The 19,425-nt window shown below is 53.3% G+C and overlaps 2 protein-coding genes across 2 annotated transcripts; both read right to left on the bottom strand.

The window, feature by feature from the left end:
* Positions 1-55: 55 nt before the first annotated feature.
* LOC148809316 (steroid 21-hydroxylase-like) lies at positions 56-4,739 on the bottom strand (the record flags this gene model as incomplete). Its single annotated transcript, XM_088909287.1, has 6 exons — positions 4,626-4,739; positions 3,438-3,506; positions 2,193-2,249; positions 1,159-1,321; positions 516-605; positions 56-210 (listed from the first exon to the last, which is right to left on the bottom strand). Coding segments are annotated over exons 1-6 (648 nt in total), but the record flags the coding sequence as incomplete, so codon positions are not given.
* A 133-nt stretch (positions 4,740-4,872) lies between these two features.
* Positions 4,873-10,757, bottom strand: LOC148809315 (LIM/homeobox protein Lhx9-like). Its single transcript, XM_088909285.1, has 7 exons — positions 10,647-10,757; positions 8,335-8,534; positions 7,558-7,666; positions 6,859-6,991; positions 5,719-5,939; positions 5,100-5,186; positions 4,873-5,037 (listed from the first exon to the last, which is right to left on the bottom strand). The coding sequence occupies exons 1-7, from the start codon at positions 10,755-10,757 to the stop codon at positions 4,873-4,875; spliced, it is 1,026 nt and encodes a 341-aa protein (XP_088765411.1).
* Positions 10,758-19,425: the final 8,668 nt, after the last annotated feature.

The raw sequence follows: 19,425 nt of genomic DNA, 5'->3' as shown, positions 1-19,425 counted from the left end.
ACTACACTGAAACACAGCGACGGCCCTGCTTTGTGTTGAGACAGACTCTGCCCACCTGTTTCAGTCTCTGAGCCTCCTGGGTGATGACTGTCTCCAGGACCGAGGCTCGGCAGCGCTGCAGGGCGGAGTGGACCAGGCGCCTCTGAGCTCTCCACACCCCAGAGTAATCGCCCAGAGACAGGTCCTTACCCCCCCCACACACCACGTCTCCTGGGGGAGAGAGGGGTTCATACACACACACTGACTGGACACTCCAGTACATGAACACTGCACTGAGAGAGAGGGGTTCATACACACACACTGACTGGACACTCCAGTACATGAACACTGCACTGAGAGAGAGAGGGGTTCATACACACACACTGACTGGACACTCCAGTACATGAACACTGCACTGAGAGAGAGAGGGGTTCATACACACACACTGACTGGACACTCCAGTACATGAACACTGCACTGAGAGAGAGAGGGGTTCATACACACACACTGACTGGACAGTGTCGGTATTCTCATACCAGTGTAGGACTGAGGTCTGCCCGCGAAGTCTGACCACTTCTTCACCAGCGCCTCGCGAATCAGCTCAGTGCTGTTCAGCACCACCATATCTGCAGCACAGAGAGAGCGGTGTTCACTGGACACTCAGCACAGCGGCCGCTGTGATCCAGACTTCAGACAGAGGGAAGAGGAGCAGTGAGCCTGCCTGTCAGTAACGCTCCACGTGTTGGTAGGGAATCGCATTCTGATGTGTCTGTACTGTAAATGTCTGCAGGTCTGTGTTTAACGTTAACTGTATTTGTTTTGCTGTGGCAACATTGACTGTGCCCATCGGTCAAGTCAATATAGCGCCTTGAACTGAACTGGAACGAAACAGCAATTATAATAATAATAATATGAATAATAATGTTATTAATATTAATATTATTATTAAATAATATTAAGCAATTAGCAGAAGGCAGCCGCAAATCACCTCGCCGACCTGCGACAGATCTGCAGACACAATCCGTGATTCCTGCTCGAATTCCTGGTGCTCCTCAGGGTGACCAGCAGCTAGACTTCAGCTCAACCCTGGCAGTGTCACCCTTAGGGAGAAACAGCGCCCCCCCGGGCCCCGCAGGCACCCGGAGGTACTGCAGCCGGGGTGAGCCCTGCCCGCCTCACCTGTGCTCCCACAGCGCAGCCGGTATATGTTGCCGTAGCGACGCGCCAGGGACGTCAGGTGTTCGGGCAGGTGCTCCCGGGCGAGGTCGAGAATGTTCCCGAAGATCGGGAGGGAGGGCGGACCGGGCAGAGAGCGAGAGGGTGAGGGAGACGAGGACCATACCTGAGAGAGACTGGACCAGAGCTGTCTGCCCAGAGCCCAGCCTGAGAGAGAGAGAGGGGTTAATACACTCCAGTACATGAACACTGCACTGAGAGAGAGAGGGGTTCATACACACACACTGACTGGACACTCCAGTACATGAACACTGCACTGAGAGAGAGAGGGGTTCATACAGACACACTGACTGGACACTCCAGTACATGAACACTGCACTGAGAGAGAGAGGGGTTCATACACACACACTGACTGGACACTCCAGTACATGAACACTGCACTGAGAGAGAGAGGGGTTCATACACACACTGACTGGACACTCCAGTACATGAACACTGCACTGAAGAGAGAGAGGGTTCACACAGACACACTGACTGGACACTCCAGTACATGAACACTGCACTGAGAGAGAGAGAGGGGTTCACACAGACACACTGACTGGACACTCCAGTACATGAACACTGCACTGAGAGAGAGAGAGGGGTTCACACAGACACACTGACTGGACACTCCAGTACATGAACACTGCACTGAGAGAGAGAGGGGTTCATACACACACACTGACTGGACACTCCAGTACATGAACACTGCCCTGAGAGAGAGAGGGGTTCATACACACACACTGACTGGACACTCCAGTACATGAACACTGCACTGAGAGAGAGAGAGGGGTTCACACAGACACACTGACTGGACACTCCAGTACATGAACACTGCACTGAGAGAGAGAGGGGTTCATACACACACACTGACTGGACACTCCAGTACATGAACACTGCACTGAGAGAGAGAGGGGTTCATACACACACACTGACTGGACACTCCAGTACATGAACACTGACCTGAGAGAGAGATGGTTTTAATTTTTAACCCTTACCTTTCCCACAGGAGGTCTGAGTAGCTGCTGAGGAGTTTGTTCGTTTCCTTGTGAGCTCTGAAAGACAAAACAGTGTCCCCAGCAGGACGAGCAGCGCCAGTGCAGCCCAGGCGGGTGGCAGGAGTGGACACCCCAACATCTCTGCAGGTGGCCTTAGAACTGTGCTGTCTGTCTCTTCCACTTTTAGGAGAACTGGCAGTTTTTCCAGCTGTCTGTGTTCGACTGCCTGTCTGACTCTCTGTGTGTCTGTGTGTGTCTGTGTGTGTCTCACACACTTTGTGTGTCTGTGTGTGTCTCGCTGTGTGAGTCTGTGTGTGTCTCACTGTGTGTGTGAGTCTGTGTGTGTCTCGTTGTGTGTCTCGCTGTGTGTATCTGTGTGTGTCTCACTGTGTGAGTCCGTGTATGTCTCACTATGTGTGTGTGTCTCGCTGTGTGTCTCGCTGTGTGAGTCTGTGTGTGTCTCGCTGTGTGTCTCGCTGTGTGAGTCTGTGTGTTTTTCCCTGTGTGTCTCCTTCCTGTCTGCCTGTCTCTGCTGCAGCGTGTCTCTCTCTGTGTTCCTGGACGGCCTGTCTGTGGTTTTATACTGCCTCTGCTCTCCTGCTGTCCACATCATCCCCATCCATCTCTTCCTCAAGGCTGTGAAAACAACTCTCGACCGTCCCCCACTGTCCAAGGTCAGAAAAACACAGAGGGAGAGTGACCGCATGGACTTCACGTTCCAGTGTCCAGTGTTCAGAGACAGACACCCCAGATTCCCTTATAAAAGCCTGTGACCAGTGTCCAGTGTTCAGAGACAGACACCCCAGATTCCTTTTTGTAAAAGCCTGTGATCAGTGTCCAGTGTTCAGAGAGACAGACACCCCAGATTCCTTTTTGCAAAAGCCTGTGGTCAGTGTTCATTAATAAACCCCTTTCTCATGCCCTAGGAAAGCCTGCGGTCAGTGTCCAGTGTTCAGAGAGAGCCTGTGATCAGTGTTAAAAAGCCTGCGGTCAGTGTCCAGAGCAGGACCTGATAAATTCAATTCAACTTTATTGTCATGAAACTTACACAGGTGCACAGTACAGTGAAAAGTGTTTCTCATGAGTCCCTCAGGTGCAGTATATAAATAGGACAGAAGATAAGACAGCAGACAGTAACACAATAGCAATAACAGTAACATGTAATAACATAACATAAATAACACGTAATCAGAGAGCAGAGAGACAGGCAGGAGAAGAGCACTCTCCTCCGCTGGTGACACACACCAGCCGAAACGCCGCCCCCCCCCCTTCTCTCTCCAGCAGGGACCGGGAGGTCCGGGCGGGCCGCGTGAACTGGGCTCGAGCAGCAGGAACCACACGGAGACGTGTCTGTCTGTCTGTCTGTCTGTCTGTCTGTTTATTTATCGACCCTCGGGGTGCTCGCACTGGGACACCCCCATCCATCACAGAGATCGGGTCAGGGACACCCCCAGATTACAGAGGAGGAGGGGAGGAGAGGGGGAGGAGAGAGACAGGAGAGACAGAGAGGAGAGAGAGGGGAGAGAGACAGGAGAGAGAGGGGAGAGAGAGAGGAGAGACAGGAGAGAGAGGGGAGAGGGAGAGGAGAGACAGGAGAGAGAGGGGAGAGATAGGAGAGAGAGGGGAGAGAGAGAGGAGAGACAGGAGAGAGAGGGGAGAGAGAGGGGAGAGACAGGAGAGAGAGGGGAGAGAGAGAGGAGAGACAGGAGAGAGAGGGGGAGAGAGAGAGGAGAGACAGGAGAGAGAGGGGAGAGACAGGAGAGAGAGGGGAGAGAGAGAGGAGAGACAGGAGAGAGAGGGGAGAGGGAGAGGAGAGAGAGGGGAGAGAGAGAGGAGAGACAGGAGAGAGAGGGGAGAGAGAGAGGGGAGAGAGTGGGAAGAGAGAGAGGAGAGAGAGACAGGAGAGACAGAGAGGAGAGAGAGACAAAAGAGAGAGGGGAGAGAGAGAGGAGAGAGACAGGAGAGAGAGGGCAGAGAGAGGGGAGAAGAGAGGGAGGAGAGAGGGAGGAGAGAGGAGAGAGAGGAGAGAGAGGAGAGAGAGAGGTGAGAGAGAGAGGAGAGAGAGGAGAGGAGAGAGAGAGGTGAGAGAGAGAGGGGAGAGAGAGAGGAGAGAGAGAGAGAGAGAGGAGAGAGAGAGGAGAGAGAGAGGAGAGAGAGGAGAGAGAGGAGAGAGAGAGGTGAGAGAGAGAGGAGAGAGAGAGGAGAGGAGAGAGAGAGGTGAGAGAGAGAGGAGAGAGAGAGGAGAGAGAGAGGAGAGAGAGGAGAGAGGAGAGAGAGGGAGAGGAGAGAGAGAGAGGAGAGAGAGAGGGGTGAACAGGGATTTCTCACACTGAAGGAGAAACACACACATAATAAGCTCCACAGGGAGCAGAACGACACACGACACACTGCTACAGTTCTACACACACACACACACACACACACCACACACACAGCCCGGCGCGTCTCTGCCCATGGCCCAGCAAGCAGGGGGACCCCCGATGGCGGCCCACCCCCGTTCACGTCCTCACTCTGCAGGGGGGTGGGGGAAACCAGGAGCCTCGCCATCGTGGGGGGGGGGGCAGGACGTGCAGACTCCACACCGACAAGCGTCCAGACTGGCCCCCGGGGAGCGCTACACAGCAGGGGCCCCCAACCCACCGAAATCGCCCCCCGCCCCCCCCCCCCTCCCTCCAGGCGATCAGTAGTAGCTTCCAGATGCGGGGCTGCCCAGGTGGCCCCCCCCGTCCCCGCCGCTGATGGCCTCCCCCAGCTCGAAGCCCACGAAGGGGGGCGGAGTCAGGAGAGGGGCGTGCTGGGCGGGGCAGGGGTCCAGCAGGGGCGCGGTCAGCAGGGAGAGCTCCGACTGGTCGATGGTGGAGGCGAGGGCTGGCGCGGGCCCGGGGGGGAGGGGCTCCCGGAGTCGGCGGAGGCGGGGGGCGGGGTCCCCGAGTCCTGGGAGTCGTCAGCGCAAAGGCTCCGACGCAGCTTAGCCCTGGCGTTCTGAAACCACACCTGAGAGAGAGAGACAGAGGGGTTCATACAACTGGAGAGAGAGAGAGACAGAGGGGTTCATACAACTGACACTGACCTGAGAGAGAGAGACAGAGGGGTTCATACAACTGACACTGACATGAACACTGCACTGAGAGAGAGAGGTTCATACACACACTGACTGGACACTCCAGTACATGAACACTGCACTGAGAGAGAGAGGGGTTCATACAGACACACTGACTGGACACTCCAGTACATGAACACTGCACTGAGAGAGAGAGGGGTTCATACACACACCCTGACTGGACACTCCAGTACATGAACACTGCACTGAGAGAGAGAGGGGTTCATACACACACACTGACTAGACACTCCAGTACATGAACACTGCACTGAGAGAGAGAGGGGTTCATACACACACACTGACTGGACACTCCAGTACATGAACACTGCACTGAGAGAGAGGGGGGTTCATACACACACACTGACTGGACACTCCAGTACATGAACACTGCACTGAGAGAGGGAGGGGTTCACACAGCGGTCGGACCTGCAGCACTCTCTTGGGCAGGCCGGTCCGGGAGGCCAGACAGGCCCAGTCCTTGCCATCCGGGTTGTGCTTCATGGCGAAGTAGGACTCCATCGCCCGCAGCTGGTGGCTCTTGAAACAGGTCCTGATTCGCTTGGCTCGGCCGCCCGCCCCGCCCCCCTGCTCCCCGCTGGCCAATCGCGGCTCGGGGCTGCTCACGGGCTCCTCCCCCTCGGCTGGCTCTGCGAGAGAGAGAGAGATGTCTGTAGATTTTATTTTACTTCTATTTTTGTTTTGTTTCATGTAAATATAATTACTTTCATTTGCTTTGGCAACACTGATTGTACCCATCGGTCATGCTAATAAAGCACCTTGAATTGAATTGAATTGAATTGAGAGAGAGAGAGAGAGAGAGAGAGAGACTCTCGTTAACAGAGAGCTATATTCCCGGATTTTCGGAATTCTGTCCTCGGTGAATGATATTATTTCAAGTGGGGTCAGTTCCAAGGGGTGCTGTCTGTGTGGAGTCTGCATGTTCTCCCCCCTGTTCCTGTGGGTTTCCTCCGGGTGCTCCGGTTTGGACTGGTGTCCAGTGAGGGGCTGGTGTCCTGTCCAGGCTGTGCCCTGCCCTGTGCCTAGTGCCTGCTGGGACAGACCCCAGACCCCAGTGTCTGCTGGGACAGACCCCAGACCCCAGACCCCAGTGCCCAGTGCCTGCTGGGACAGACCGCAGCTCCCCTGTGCCCAGTGCCTGCTGGGACAGACCCCAGCTCCCTGTGCCCAGTGCCTGCTGGGACAGAGTGCAGGCCCCCTGTGCCCAGTGCCTGCTGGGACAGACCCCAGCTCCCCCGTGTCCAGTGCCTGCTGGGACAGACCCCAGACCCCCTGTGTCCAGTGCCTGCTGGGACAGACCCCAGCTCCCTGTGCCCAGTGCCTGCTGGGACAGACCCCAGCTCCCCTGTGCCCAGTGCCTGCTGGGACAGACCCCAGCTCCCCTGTGCCCAGTGCCTCCTGGGACAGACCCCAGCTCCCTGTGCCCAGTGCCTCCTGGGACAGACCCCAGACCCCCTGTGTCCAGTGCCTGCTGGGACAGACCCCAGCTCCCTGTGTCCAGTGCTGGGTGAAGGGTGAGGCTGCCCGGCCTGTCGGTCTCTCACTCACCCCCCTCTGGCTCCTGGTCCCTGAGGCGCTGTCTCCGGGGGCGTGGCCTGTTGCCGTGGCAGTGCGCCTGGCAGTACAGGCTCCTCCCCCTGAGGCTGTACAGGTCCCCCGGCAGCAGCACCGTCCCGCAGGCCTGAGGCAGACAGCGCAGGATCACTTCCGGGTCAGAGGGCATCGGTGGCATCACACGCCCACACAGATACACCCACAGATATACACTCACACTCACACACACACACACACACACAGACACACACACACAGACACACACACACACAGATATACACTCCCACGGACACACTCACAGGCACAATCACGCACTCACACTCACACTCACACTGACAGGCACAATCACGCACTCACACTCACACTCACACTCACACTCACACTCACACTCACACAGACACACACACACAGATATACACTCCCACGGACACACTCACAGGCACAATCACGCACTCACACTCACACTCACACACACACACACACACACACACACACACACACACAGATATACACTCCCACGGACACACTCACAGGCACAATCACGCACTCACACTCACACTCACAGGCACAATCACGCACTCACACTCACACTCACACTCACACTCACACTCACACTCACACACACACACAGATATACACTCCCACGGACACACTCACAGGCACAATCACGCACTCACACACACTCTCGCTCACCTGGCAGGAGAAGCAGTGGGGGTGAAAGGTCAGAGCCCCCGACCTCATGACCAGGGCGCTGGAGGGAATGGGCTGAGCACAGCGGGCACAGCGGCCCACGCTGAACAGCCTGCAACACAGGGCACAGTGAGGAGACACAGGGAGAGGAGACACAGGGAGGAGAGGAGAGAGACACACAGGGAGAGGAGAGACACAGGGAGGGGAGACACAGGGAGGGGAGGAGAGAGACACACAGGGCACCGTGAGGAGACACAGGGAGAGGAGACACAGGGAGGAGAGGAGAGAGACACACAGGGCACCGTGAGGAGACACAGGGAGAGGAGACACAGGGAGGAGAGGAGAGAGACACACAGGGCACCGTGAGGAGACACAGGGAGGGGAGAGAAACACACAGGGCACCGTGAGGAGACACAGGGAGGGGAGAGAAACACACAGGGCACCGTGAGGAGACACAGGGAGGAGAGGAGAGAGACACACAGGGCACCGTGAGGAGACACAGGGAGAGGAGACACAGGGAGGAGAGGAGAGAGACACACAGGGCACCGTGAGGAGACACAGGGAGGGGAGAGAAACACACAGGGCACCGTGAGGAGACACAGGGAGGGGAGAGAAACACACAGGGCACTGTGAGGAGACACAGGGAGGGGAGTGAAACACACAAAGCACTGTGAGGAGACAAAGGGAGAGGAGAGACACACACAGGGAGAGGAGAGACACAGGGAGGAGACACAGGGACAGGCGAGCTCACGGGACAGAGGGCCAGACAGACAGACAGACCTGCAGTAGTCCTCCCGGCAGTAGATGGCGCTGTTCTTGCTGAAGCAGGTGAGCTGGGACTCCAGCTCCTCCTGGCACACGCTGCAGCGCAGGCAGGCCCGGTGCCAGGCCCGGTCCACCGCCAGCAGGAAGTACCGGTCGCTGACCCGGCCCCTGCAGCCCGCGCAGACCACACCCTCGCCGAGGGGCTCCCTGGGGCACTGCAGGGGGAGAGCAGGGCAGGGGCCACAGTCAGACTGGCACTGGAGACCAGCTGTACTGCACTGTCCTGTAGTATACTGCACTGTACTGCACTGCTGAGAGAGAGCAGGGCAGGGGCCACAGTCAGACTGGCACTGGAGACCAGCTGTACTGCACTGTACTGTAGTATACTGCACTGTACTGCACTGCTGAGAGAGAGCAGGGCAGGGGCCACAGTCAGACTGGGACTGGAGACCAGCTGTACTGCACTGTACTGTAGTATACTGCACTGTACTGCACTATACTGTAGTATACTGCACTGTACTGCACTGCTGAGAGAGAGCAGGGCAGGGGCCACAGTCAGACTGGCACTGGAGACCAGCTGTACTGCACTGTACTGTAGTATACTGCACTGTACTGCACTGCTGAGAGAGAGCAGGGCAGGGGCCACAGTCAGACTGGCACTGGAGACCAGCTGTACTGCACTGTCCTGTAGTATACTGCACTGTACTGCACTGCTGAGAGAGAGCAGGGCAGGGGCCACAGTCAGACTGGCACTGGAGACCAGCTGTACTGCACTGTACTGTAGTATACTGCACTGTACTGCACTGTCCTGTAGTATACTGCACTGTACTGCACTGCTGAGAGAGCAGGGCAGGGGCCACAGTCAGACTGGCACTGGAGACCAGCTGTACTGCACTGTACTGTAGTATACTGCACTGTACTGCACTGCTGAGAGAGAGCAGGGCAGGGGCCACAGTCAGACTGGCACTGGAGACCAGCTGTACTGCACTGTCCTGTAGTATACTGCACTGTACTGCACTGCTGAGAGAGAGCAGGGCAGGGGCCACAGTCAGACTGGCACTGGAGACCAGCTGTACTGCACTGTCCTGTAGTATACTGCACTGTACTGCACTGCTGAGAGAGAGCAGGGCAGGGGCCACAGTCAGACTGGCACTGGAGACCAGCTGTACTGCACTGTACTGTAGTATACTGCACTGTACTGCACTGTCCTGTAGTATACTGCACTGTACTGCACTGCTGAGAGAGAGCAGGGCAGGGGCCACAGTCAGACTGGCACTGGAGACCAGCTGTACTGCACTGTACTGTAGTATACTGCACTGTACTGCACTGCTGAGAGAGAGCAGGGCAGGGGCCACAGTCAGACTGGCACTGGAGACCAGCTGTACTGCACTGTACTGTAGTATACTGCACTGTACTGCACTGCTGAGAGAGAGCAGGGCAGGGGCCACAGTCAGACTGGGACTGGAGACCAGCTGTACTGCACTGTACTGTAGTATACTGCACTGTACTGCACTATACTGTAGTATACTGCACTGTACTGCACTGCTGAGAGAGAGCAGGGCAGGGGGCACAGTCAGACTGGCACTGGAGACCAGCTGTACTGTAGTATACTGCACTGTACTGCACTGTACTGTAGTATACTGCACTGTACTGCACTGCTGAGAGAGAGCAGGGCAGGGGCCACAGTCAGACTGGCACTGTAGACCAGCTGTACTGCACTGTACTGTAGTATACCGCACTGTACTGCACTGTACTGTAGTATACTGCACTGTACCGCACTATACTACATTGCACTGCACTGCACTGTGCCATACTGTACCACACCATACCTCAGTATAGTGCATTATACCTCACTATACTACACTGTACTGCACTGTACTACACTGTATCGCACTATACTACACTGCACTGTGCTATACTGTACCTCAGTATAGTGCATTATACCTCACTATACTACACTGTACTGCACCGTACTACACTGTACCGCACTATACTACACTGCAGCACACCATACCTCAGTATAGAGCATTATACCTCACTATACTACACTGTACCCCTGTACTGCAGTATACTACACTGTACTGCACCGTACTACACTGTACCGCACTATACTACACTGCAGCACACCATACCTCAGTATAGAGCATTATACCTCACTATACTACACTGTACCCCTGTACTGCAGTATACTACACTGTACTGCACTGTACTACACTGTATCGCACTATACTACACTGTACTGCACTATACTGTAGCACACCATGCCTCAGTATAGAGCAGTATACCTCACTATACTACACTGTACCCCTGTACTGCGCCCCGCTCACCGCCTGCGGCTGCGATGTTCCGGGGGTGCCGGTGTCCCGCGCGCCCTCCGCACGGGCCCCCGCCTCTGTCTGCGCCGCCGCCGCGTCGTCATGGAAACCGCCCAGCAGCATCGCGTGAAGCCGCCGCCGCCGGGTCAAAGGTCACTGCGAAGACACGCGCACGTGAGCGGAGCGGACCGGACAGGACCGGACAGAACCGGACCGGCGAGCGGGGCCCACGGACAGCGGCGCGGCCCGGCTGCGTTTCCACTCGTGTCGGCGCGGGACTCGCGGCGGAAACACGCGCGGCTCGCGGTGAGGAGTGGAGCGACGCTCGCTCAGGCCCCGGTGTCGGGGTACCGGGGTACAGGGGTGTCGGGGTACCGGGGTGTCGGCGCGCCCCTGCTCCGCCTGTCTGTCCGCCTGTCTGTCTGTCTGTCTGTCTGTCTGCGGTTTTAGTTTCGGTTTCCAGGCGGAGCTTCAGCGCCGGACGCGCGGCTGAGACACAAGGCGCCGCTTCTTCTCGGCAGCCGGGCCGGGCGGAACCGAGCCGAGCCGAGCCCCGCCGAGCGGCACCGGGCCGAGCCGAGCCCCGCCGAGCCGGGCCGGGCGGAACCGAGCCGAGCCGAGCCGAGCCCCGCCGAGCCGGGCCGGGCGGAACCGAGCCGAGCCGAGCCCCGCCGAGCCCCGCCGAGCCGGGCCGGGTCACACCTCCCTCCCCGCCTGCAGGGGGCAGCACGGACCTCTCTAGAGGCCGGAGCAGAGCTGCAGTCCAGCGGACTCACCTGGGCCGGTCCTCTGGGTCTGAGCGGTCAGCGACACTGTCCACTCTCTCTCTCGCAGTGTCCAGCTGGCCAGCTCCACGCTGGAGTGTCGTCTGTGTGCGATCCTCTCTCTGCTCTGTCTGACAGAGACACCCCTGGGCCGGTCCTCTGGGTCTGAGCGGTCAGCGAGCCCGCGGACAGTGTCCACTCTCTCTCAGTGTCCACTCTCTCTCTCTCTCTCTCTCTCAGTGTCCAGCTGGCCAGCTCCACACCGGAGCTCAGCGCAGTGTCGTCTGTGTGCGATCCTCTCTCTGCTCCGTCTGACAGAGACACACCTGGGCTCGCAGCAGGATCCTCAGGTGAGACAGCAGCTCACCTGTAAACAGCCCGGGGGTGGGGGGGGAGGGGAGACTCACCCCGATTGGCCGGCAGGACGACGGAGGGTGGGCCTCGTGGCCCTCTCGGGACTTGGGGGTACCCCGGGGGTCCAATTAGGAGACAGACAGAGGCAGACTGGAGACAACAGGGGGGGCAAACGCTATCGCCTGCAGAACACACACACACTCTCGTCACGGCAACCGCCACACACAGCTCACACTCTCAGCTCTCCTAACGAGCTCTCGGGGGAGAAACATTCATTATTCCTGAGACACAGGGATGCAAGTGTAGTAGAGAGAGGCAATAATACAGACACACTGACTGGACACTATATTAACAGTGTCAGGGAGCCCCCTGTATTAACCCCGTTCTTATTCTGTAGGAGGGACTCTAGCGATACAACCTGTGTTGTTATTTCAAACACTAACACTAGTGATACAAGCGGTGTTGTTATTTCAAACAGGAGCACTATTGATACAAGCGGTGTTGTTATGTCAAACAGGAACACCAGTGATACAACCTGTGTTGTTATTTCAAACACTAACACTAGTGATAGAAGCGGTGTTGTTATTTCAAACAGGAACACTAGCGATACAAGCGGTGTTGTTATTTCAAACAGGAACACTAGTGATACAACCTGTGTTATTTCAAACTGGAACACTAGTGATACAAGAGGTGTTGTTATTTCAAACAGGAGCACTAGTGATAGAAGCGGTGTTGTTATTTCAAACAGGAACACCAGTGATACAAGTGGTGTTGTTATTTCAAACAGGAACACTAGCGATACAACCTGTGTTGTTATTTCAAACTGGAACACTAGTGATACAAGCGGTGTTGTTATGTCAAACAGGAACACTAGTGATACAAGCGGTGTTGTTATTTCAAACAGGAACACTAGTGATACTAGCGGTGTTGTTATTTCAAACAGGAACACTAGTGATAGAAGCGGTGTTGTTATTTCAAACCGGAACACTAGTGGTACAACCTGTGTTGTTATTTCAAACAGCAACACTAGTGATACAAATGGTGTTGTTATTTCAAACAGGAACACTAGTGATACAAGCGGTGTTGTTATTTCAAACAGGAACACTAGTGATACAACCTGTGTTGTTATTTCAAACAGGAACACTAGTGATACAAGCGGTGTTGTTATTTCAAACAGCAACACTAGTGATACAACCTGTGTTGTTATTTCAAACAGGAACACCAGTGATACAACCTGTGATGTTATTTCAAATAGGAACACCAGTGATACAACCTGTGTTGTTATTTCAAACAGGAACACTAGTGATACAACCTGTGTTGTTATTTCAAACAGCAACACTAGTGATACAAGCGGTGTTGTTATTTCAAACAGGAACACCATTGATACAACCTGTGTTGTTATTTCAAACAGGAACACTAGTGATACAAGCGGTGTTGTTATTTCAAACAGGAACACTAGTGATACAAGCGGTGTTGTTATTTCAAACAGGAACACTAGTGATACAAGCGGTGTTGTTATTTCAAACAGCAACACTAGTGATACAACCTGTGTTGTTATTTCAAACAGGAACACCAGTGATACAACCTGTGATGTTATTTCAAATAGGAACACCAGTGATACAACCTGTGTTGTTATTTCAAACAGGAACACTAGTGATACAACCTGTGTTGTTATTTCAAACAGCAACACTAGTGATACAAGCGGTGTTGTTATTTCAAACAGGAACACCATTGATACAACCTGTGTTGTTATTTCAAACAGGAACACTAGTGATACAAGCGGTGTTGTTATTTCAAACAGCAACACTAGTGATACAAGCGGTGTTGTTATTTCAAACAGGAGCACTAGTGATACAAGCGGTGTTGTTAATTCAAACCGGAACACTAGTGATACAACCTGTGTTGTTATTTCAAACAGGAGCACTAGTGATACAAGCGGTGTTGTTATGTCAAACAGGTACACTAGTGATACAAGCGGTGTTGTTATGTCAAACAGGAACACTAGTGATACAACCTGTGTTATTTCAAACTGGAACACTAGTGATTCAGGTGGTGTTGTTATTTCAAACTGGAACACTAGTGATTCAGGTGGTGTTGTTATTTCAAACAGCAACACTAGTGATACAACCTGTGTTGTTATTTCAAACAGGAACACTAGTGATACAAGCGGTGTTGTTATTTCAAACAGGAACACTAGTGATACAACCTGTGATGTTATTTCAAACAGAAACACCAGTGATACAACCTGTGATGTTATTTCAAATAGGAACACCAGTGATAAAACCTGTGTTGTTATTTCAAACAGGAACACTAGTGATACAACCTGTGTTGTTATTTCAAACAGGAACACCAGTGATACAACCTGTGATGTTATTTCAAATAGGAACACCAGTGATACAACCTGTGTTGTTATTTCAAACAGCAACACTAGTGATACAAGCGGTGTTGTTATTTCAAACAGGAACACCATTGATACAACCTGTGTTGTTATTTCAAACCGGAACACTAGCGATACAAGTGGTGTTGTTATTTCAAACAGGAACACTAGTGATACAAGCGGTGTTGTTATTTCAAACAGCAACACTAGTGATACAAGCGGTGTTGTTATTTCAAACAGGAGCACTAGTGATACAAGCGGTGTTGTTATGTCAAACAGGAACACTAGTGATACAACCTGTGTTGTTATTTCAAACCGGAACACTAGCGATACAAGTGGTGTTGTTATTTCAAACAGGAACACTAGTGATACAAGCGGTGTTGTTATTTCAAACAGCAACACTAGTGATACAAATGGTGTTGTTATGTCAAACAGGAACACTAGTGATACAAGCGGTGTTGTTATGTCAAACAGGAACACTAGTGATACAACCTGTGTTATTTCAAACTGGAACACTAGTGATTCAGGTGGTGTTGTTATTTCAAACTGGAACACTAGTGATACAAGCGGTGTTGTTATTTCAAACAGCAACACTAGTGATACAAATGGTGTTGTTATGTCAAACAGGAACACTAGTGATACAAGCGGTGTTGTTATGTCAAACAGGAACACTAGTGATACAACCTGTGTTATTTCAAACTGGAACACTAGTGATTCAGGTGGTGTTGTTATTTCAAACTGGAACACTAGTGATAGAAGCGGTGTTGTTATTTCAAACAGGAACACTAGTGATACAACCTGTGTTGTTATTTCAAACAGGAGCACTAGTGATACAAGCGGTGTTGTTATGTCAAACAGGAACACTAGTGATACAAGCGGTGTTGTTATGTCAAACAGGAACACTAGTGATACAACCTGTGTTATTTCAAACTGGAACATTTCAAACAGCAACACTAGTGATACAAATGGTGTTGTTATGTCAAACAGGAACACTAGTGATACAAGCGGTGTTGTTATGTCAAACAGGAACACTAGTGATACAACCTGTGTTATTTCAAACTGGAACACTAGTGATTCAGGTGGTGTTGTTATTTCAAACTGGAACACTAGTGATACAAGCGGTGTTGTTATTTCAAACAGGAACACTAGTGATACAACCTGTGTTGTTATTTCAAACAGGAGCACTAGTGATACAAGCGGTGTTGTTATGTCAAACAGGAACACTAGTGATACAAGCGGTGTTGTTATGTCAAACAGGAACACTAGTGATACAACCTGTGTTATTTCAAACTGGAACACTAGTGATAGAAGTGGTATTCAGGAGATGCACTACTGAAAGAAGTCATTTTGATGTTATTTTCACTGGCAGCACTAGTGATAGAAGTAGTAGTAATTAATGAGGTCCTATAGTAATAGAGGTTGTAGTGTGTTTCTGTGCTGATCTCCACTCTCAGGAGGAGAGGAGAGAGTCGAGACCTCTCTGTGCATCGTTAGCTGTGACAATCCACACGGCTCATCTGTGCCAAACCGTATGAATATATATAATATATTTAAAATATATAAAATTCTCAGTCATACTGGTTCTTGTACAGCTGTAATAATCCCTCTCAGGTTCTCTATCGCCAACATGCACATTGTGATAATCTTTAGAGACGAGCAAACGCCGGGCTAAAATCCCACAGCAGAGCCTCCTGCTCTCCGAGCTCATGCAGCACGAGCCACAGGGGTCGGGGGTCAAGGGTCAGGACTGACCGCAGTATCAGGCTTTCCAGAGGCTGAAGGCGGCTGGACCCTCTCTCCTGGATTCTCTCTCCGACTTTTCCAGGTTGTCCAGAGGCTGACGACGGGCATGGATAAGGAGTTGTGATGGAGGCTGGATGTTTCCTTTCCCTGATTTTCCAGGGTGTACAGAGCCTGACAGTGGGAAGACAGGTATGGACGCAGGTTGGACTCTCTCTCACAAATCCTTTTCCTGAAATTCCCTCTTCCCTCCTGCTCTGCTCAGCACAACTGCTCTCTGTCCCCAGCAGCACCAGACTGAAGGCCTCCCCTCCTGCCTTTTAACTGTCTCCCCACCAATCGTCTTCCAGCAGTGAGGCAGGTGATTGTGGGGGCAGACTGTTCCGCTCGGCCTTCTGGGGAATGTAGTTCAGACAAGAGCCGCTGTCTCGCCTGGACCCGCGTCCACCTGAGTGGTTACGGGTTCGAGTGCTGGGTTAGAGGCTGTTGTCTGATTATTGCCAGCAGTAAGAGATTGGGAAGTACAGAGATCGGGGCTGGGAGGTGTGTGGAGTTGAAGCCTGTGGGCTCAGGTTTGTGTTCAGTTGAATTCTTCCCAGCCGTACCTGTCGGAGAAGTCAAGGGACTGGGTCTTTGTGTCGTGTGGCCCTGTAGTGTAGTGGGCGAGGTTGTGTGCCCAGATCCTCCTGCGATCGACTTGTTGAGCAGCTCTCAGGGTGTCCGTGTGTTTCCCTGTGAACCAGTCGGGAGGCTCCGTGTTCTCTCAGGACAGCCCCAGGTATCCGTCCGACTGGACCCGCAGTGACTCATCGGGGAATCTCCTGTCTCCTGTGAGACCCAGTCTGTCTGTACTGGGGGAGGATGTCCCACTGGTCCCCTGCAGTGGTGCACTGGGCACCCAGGTGTCGCCACAAGAGGGCGCCACCCCCACACGTCTGTGAAACTGGAGTCTCCTCTCTCTCTCTCTCTCTCTCTCGAGAGAGAGACCCAGTCTCTTGACTCATCCAACAGGTACGGCTGGGAAGAATTCAACTGAACACAGCCGTGAGCTCGCAGTGGGACTAGAGCCCACAGGCTTGCCCTCCACACACCTCCCAGCCCCGATCTCTGTACTTCCCAATCTCTTACTGCCGGGAAGAATCCGACTGAACACCACTCCACAGAGCCCCAGTATCTTTGCTGATCAGTGTGTTGCTGTGACTTGGGCCTAAACTGAGAACGTCTCGGCTTCTGCCGATGAACGAGAGAATCGCACTCGAATGAAAACGCCAAGTTCGCCTTCTAGTGAAAATAACAGATTTATACATATAGGTTTTCTTCATTTTTAGTAACAGCAGGATCTTCGGCGTGAAAGCCGAGGGCATCCAGAGCCACCGACGGGATCGGGACAGAAGACCGGGAGCCGGCGGCGTCCGAGGGACCGGAGACGGCGAGGAAGGAAGGTGACGATGATGACGACGATGACGATGAAGCGATCGATCTACCGGATCGAAGCGATCGGGCGCAGCGAGGAGTAACTCGTCGTCTCCCGATCGTGTCCGGTGTCGGGGAAGCCACAGTTCCAGTATAAATGACACGAGTCAGGTAAGGCATCCTCTATGATCTACTGTGTAAGCGATCTCAAAATGTTAAACTTTCAGACAGTCACCCACTAATATATATATATCTATCTATCTGATGTAGTTTTTAATATGTTGCTTTACTATAATCCTATTATTGTACCAAGCCCCGCCCCTGAACCCAGCCAACAGGGGATAAGGAATCAGCCCCTTGGATGAGTAGCCCCGCCCTCTGCGCCTGCTCTGTTACAACACTGGCCAGGCCTCGCGCCCATCAAGAGTCCAGCTACGGGCTGCCAACGGGGAATGGTTTCTGAGTCAGTCAGTCAGTATGGCCGTCTGTGTGGATGTGTAGAGTCCGGTCTCTATGGATGTGTGGAGTCCGGTCTCTATGGATGTGTAGAGTCCGGTCCTTGTTGATGTATGGAGTCCGGTGGGTATAGTTGTGTAGAGTCTGGTCTCTATGGATGTGTGGAGTCTGGTCTCTATGGATGTGTGGAGTCTGGTCAGTATGGGTGTGTGGAGTCTGGTCAGTATGGGTGTGTGGAGTCCGGTGGGTATAGTTGTGTAGAGTCCGGTCAGTATGGGTGTGTAGAGTCCGGTCTCTATGGATGTGTAGAGTCCGGTCCTTGTTGATGTATGGAGTCCGGTGGGTATAGTTGTGTAGAGTCGGGTCTCTATGGATGTGTGGAGTCGGGTCTCTATGGATGTGTGGAGTCTGGTCTCTATGGATGTGTGGAGTCTGGTCAGTATGGGTGTGTGGAGTCTGGTCGGTATGGGTGTGTGGAGTCTGGTCGGTATGGGTGTGTGGAGTCCGGTGGGTATGGGTGTGTGGAGTCCGGTGGGTATGGGTGTGTGGAGTCCGGTGGGTATGGGTGTGTGGAGTCTGGTCAGTATGGGTGTGTAGAGTCCGGTCTCTATGGATGTGTGGAGTCCGGTCTCTATGGATGTGTGGAGTCCGGTCTCTATGGATGTGTGGAGTCCGGTCAGTATGGATGTGTGGAGTCCGGTCAGTATGGGTGTGTGGAGTCCGGTCTCTATGGGTGTGTGGAGTCCGGTCTCTATGGGTGTGTGGAGTCCGGTCAGTATGGGTGTGTGGAGTCCGGTCTCTATGGATGTGTGGAGTCCGGTCTCTATGGATGTGTGGAGTCCGGTCAGTATGGGTGTGTGGAGTCCGGTCAGTATGGGTGTGTGGAGTCCGGTCAGTATGGATGTGTGGAGTCCGGTCAGTATGGGTGTGTGGAGTCCGGTCTCTATGGGTGTGTGGAGTCCGGTGGGTATGGATGTGTGGAGTCTGGTCGGTATGGGTGTGTAGAGTCCGGTCTCTATGGATGTGTGGAGTCTGGTCAGTATGGGTGTGTGGAGTCTGGTCAGTATGGGTGTGTGGAGTCTGGTCAGTATGGGTGTGTGGAGTCCGGTCTCTATGGATGTGTGGAGTCCGGTCTCTATGGATGTGTGGAGTCTGGTCTCTATGGATGTGTGGAGTCTGGTCTCTATGGATGTGTGGAGTCTGGTCAGTATGGGTGTGTGGAGTCTGGTCAGTATGGGTGTGTGGAGTCCGGTCTCTATGGATGTGTGGAGTCCGGTGGGTATGGATGTGTGGAGTCTGGTCAGTATGGGTGTGTAGAGTCCGGTCTCTATGGATGTGTGGAGTCCGGTGGGTATAGTTGTGTAGAGTCCGGTCTCTATGGATGTGTAGAGTCCGGTCTCTATGGATGTGTGGAGTCTGGTCTCTATGGATGTGTGGAGTCCGGTGGGTATGGATGTGTGGAGTCTGGTCTCTATGGATGTGTGGAGTCTGGTCAGTATGGGTGTGTGGAGTCCGGTCAGTATGGATGTGTGGAGTCCGGTCTCTATGGATGTGTGGAGTCCGGTCTCTATGGATGTGTGGAGTCTGGTCTCTATGGATGTGTGGAGTCTGGTCAGTATGGGTGTGTGGAGTCCGGTCTCTATGGATGTGTGGAGTCTGGTCTCTATGGATGTGTGGAGTCTGGTCT

Source organism: Atractosteus spatula, unplaced genomic scaffold, assembly GCF_055471065.1.
Source record: "Atractosteus spatula isolate fAtrSpa1 unplaced genomic scaffold, fAtrSpa1.hap1 Scaffold_148, whole genome shotgun sequence".
NCBI lineage: Eukaryota > Metazoa > Chordata > Actinopteri > Semionotiformes > Lepisosteidae > Atractosteus > Atractosteus spatula.
The sequence above is the reverse complement of the archived record's forward strand: the minus strand, read 5'-3'. Positions and strand labels throughout refer to the sequence as shown.

Coding starts and splice junctions, on each gene's coding strand:
- LOC148809315 (XM_088909285.1), bottom strand. CDS start 10,757: ATGCTGCTGGGCGGTTTCCATGACGACGCGGCGGCGGCGCAGACAGAG. Junction 7,667..8,334: donor TGCCGGGAGGACTACTGCAG/GTCTGTCTGTCT, acceptor CCTGTGTTGCAG/GCTGTTCAGCGTGGGCCGCT. Junction 5,940..6,858: donor GGACCAGGAGCCAGAGGGGG/GTGAGTGAGAGA, acceptor TCTCTCTCGCAG/AGCCAGCCGAGGGGGAGGAG.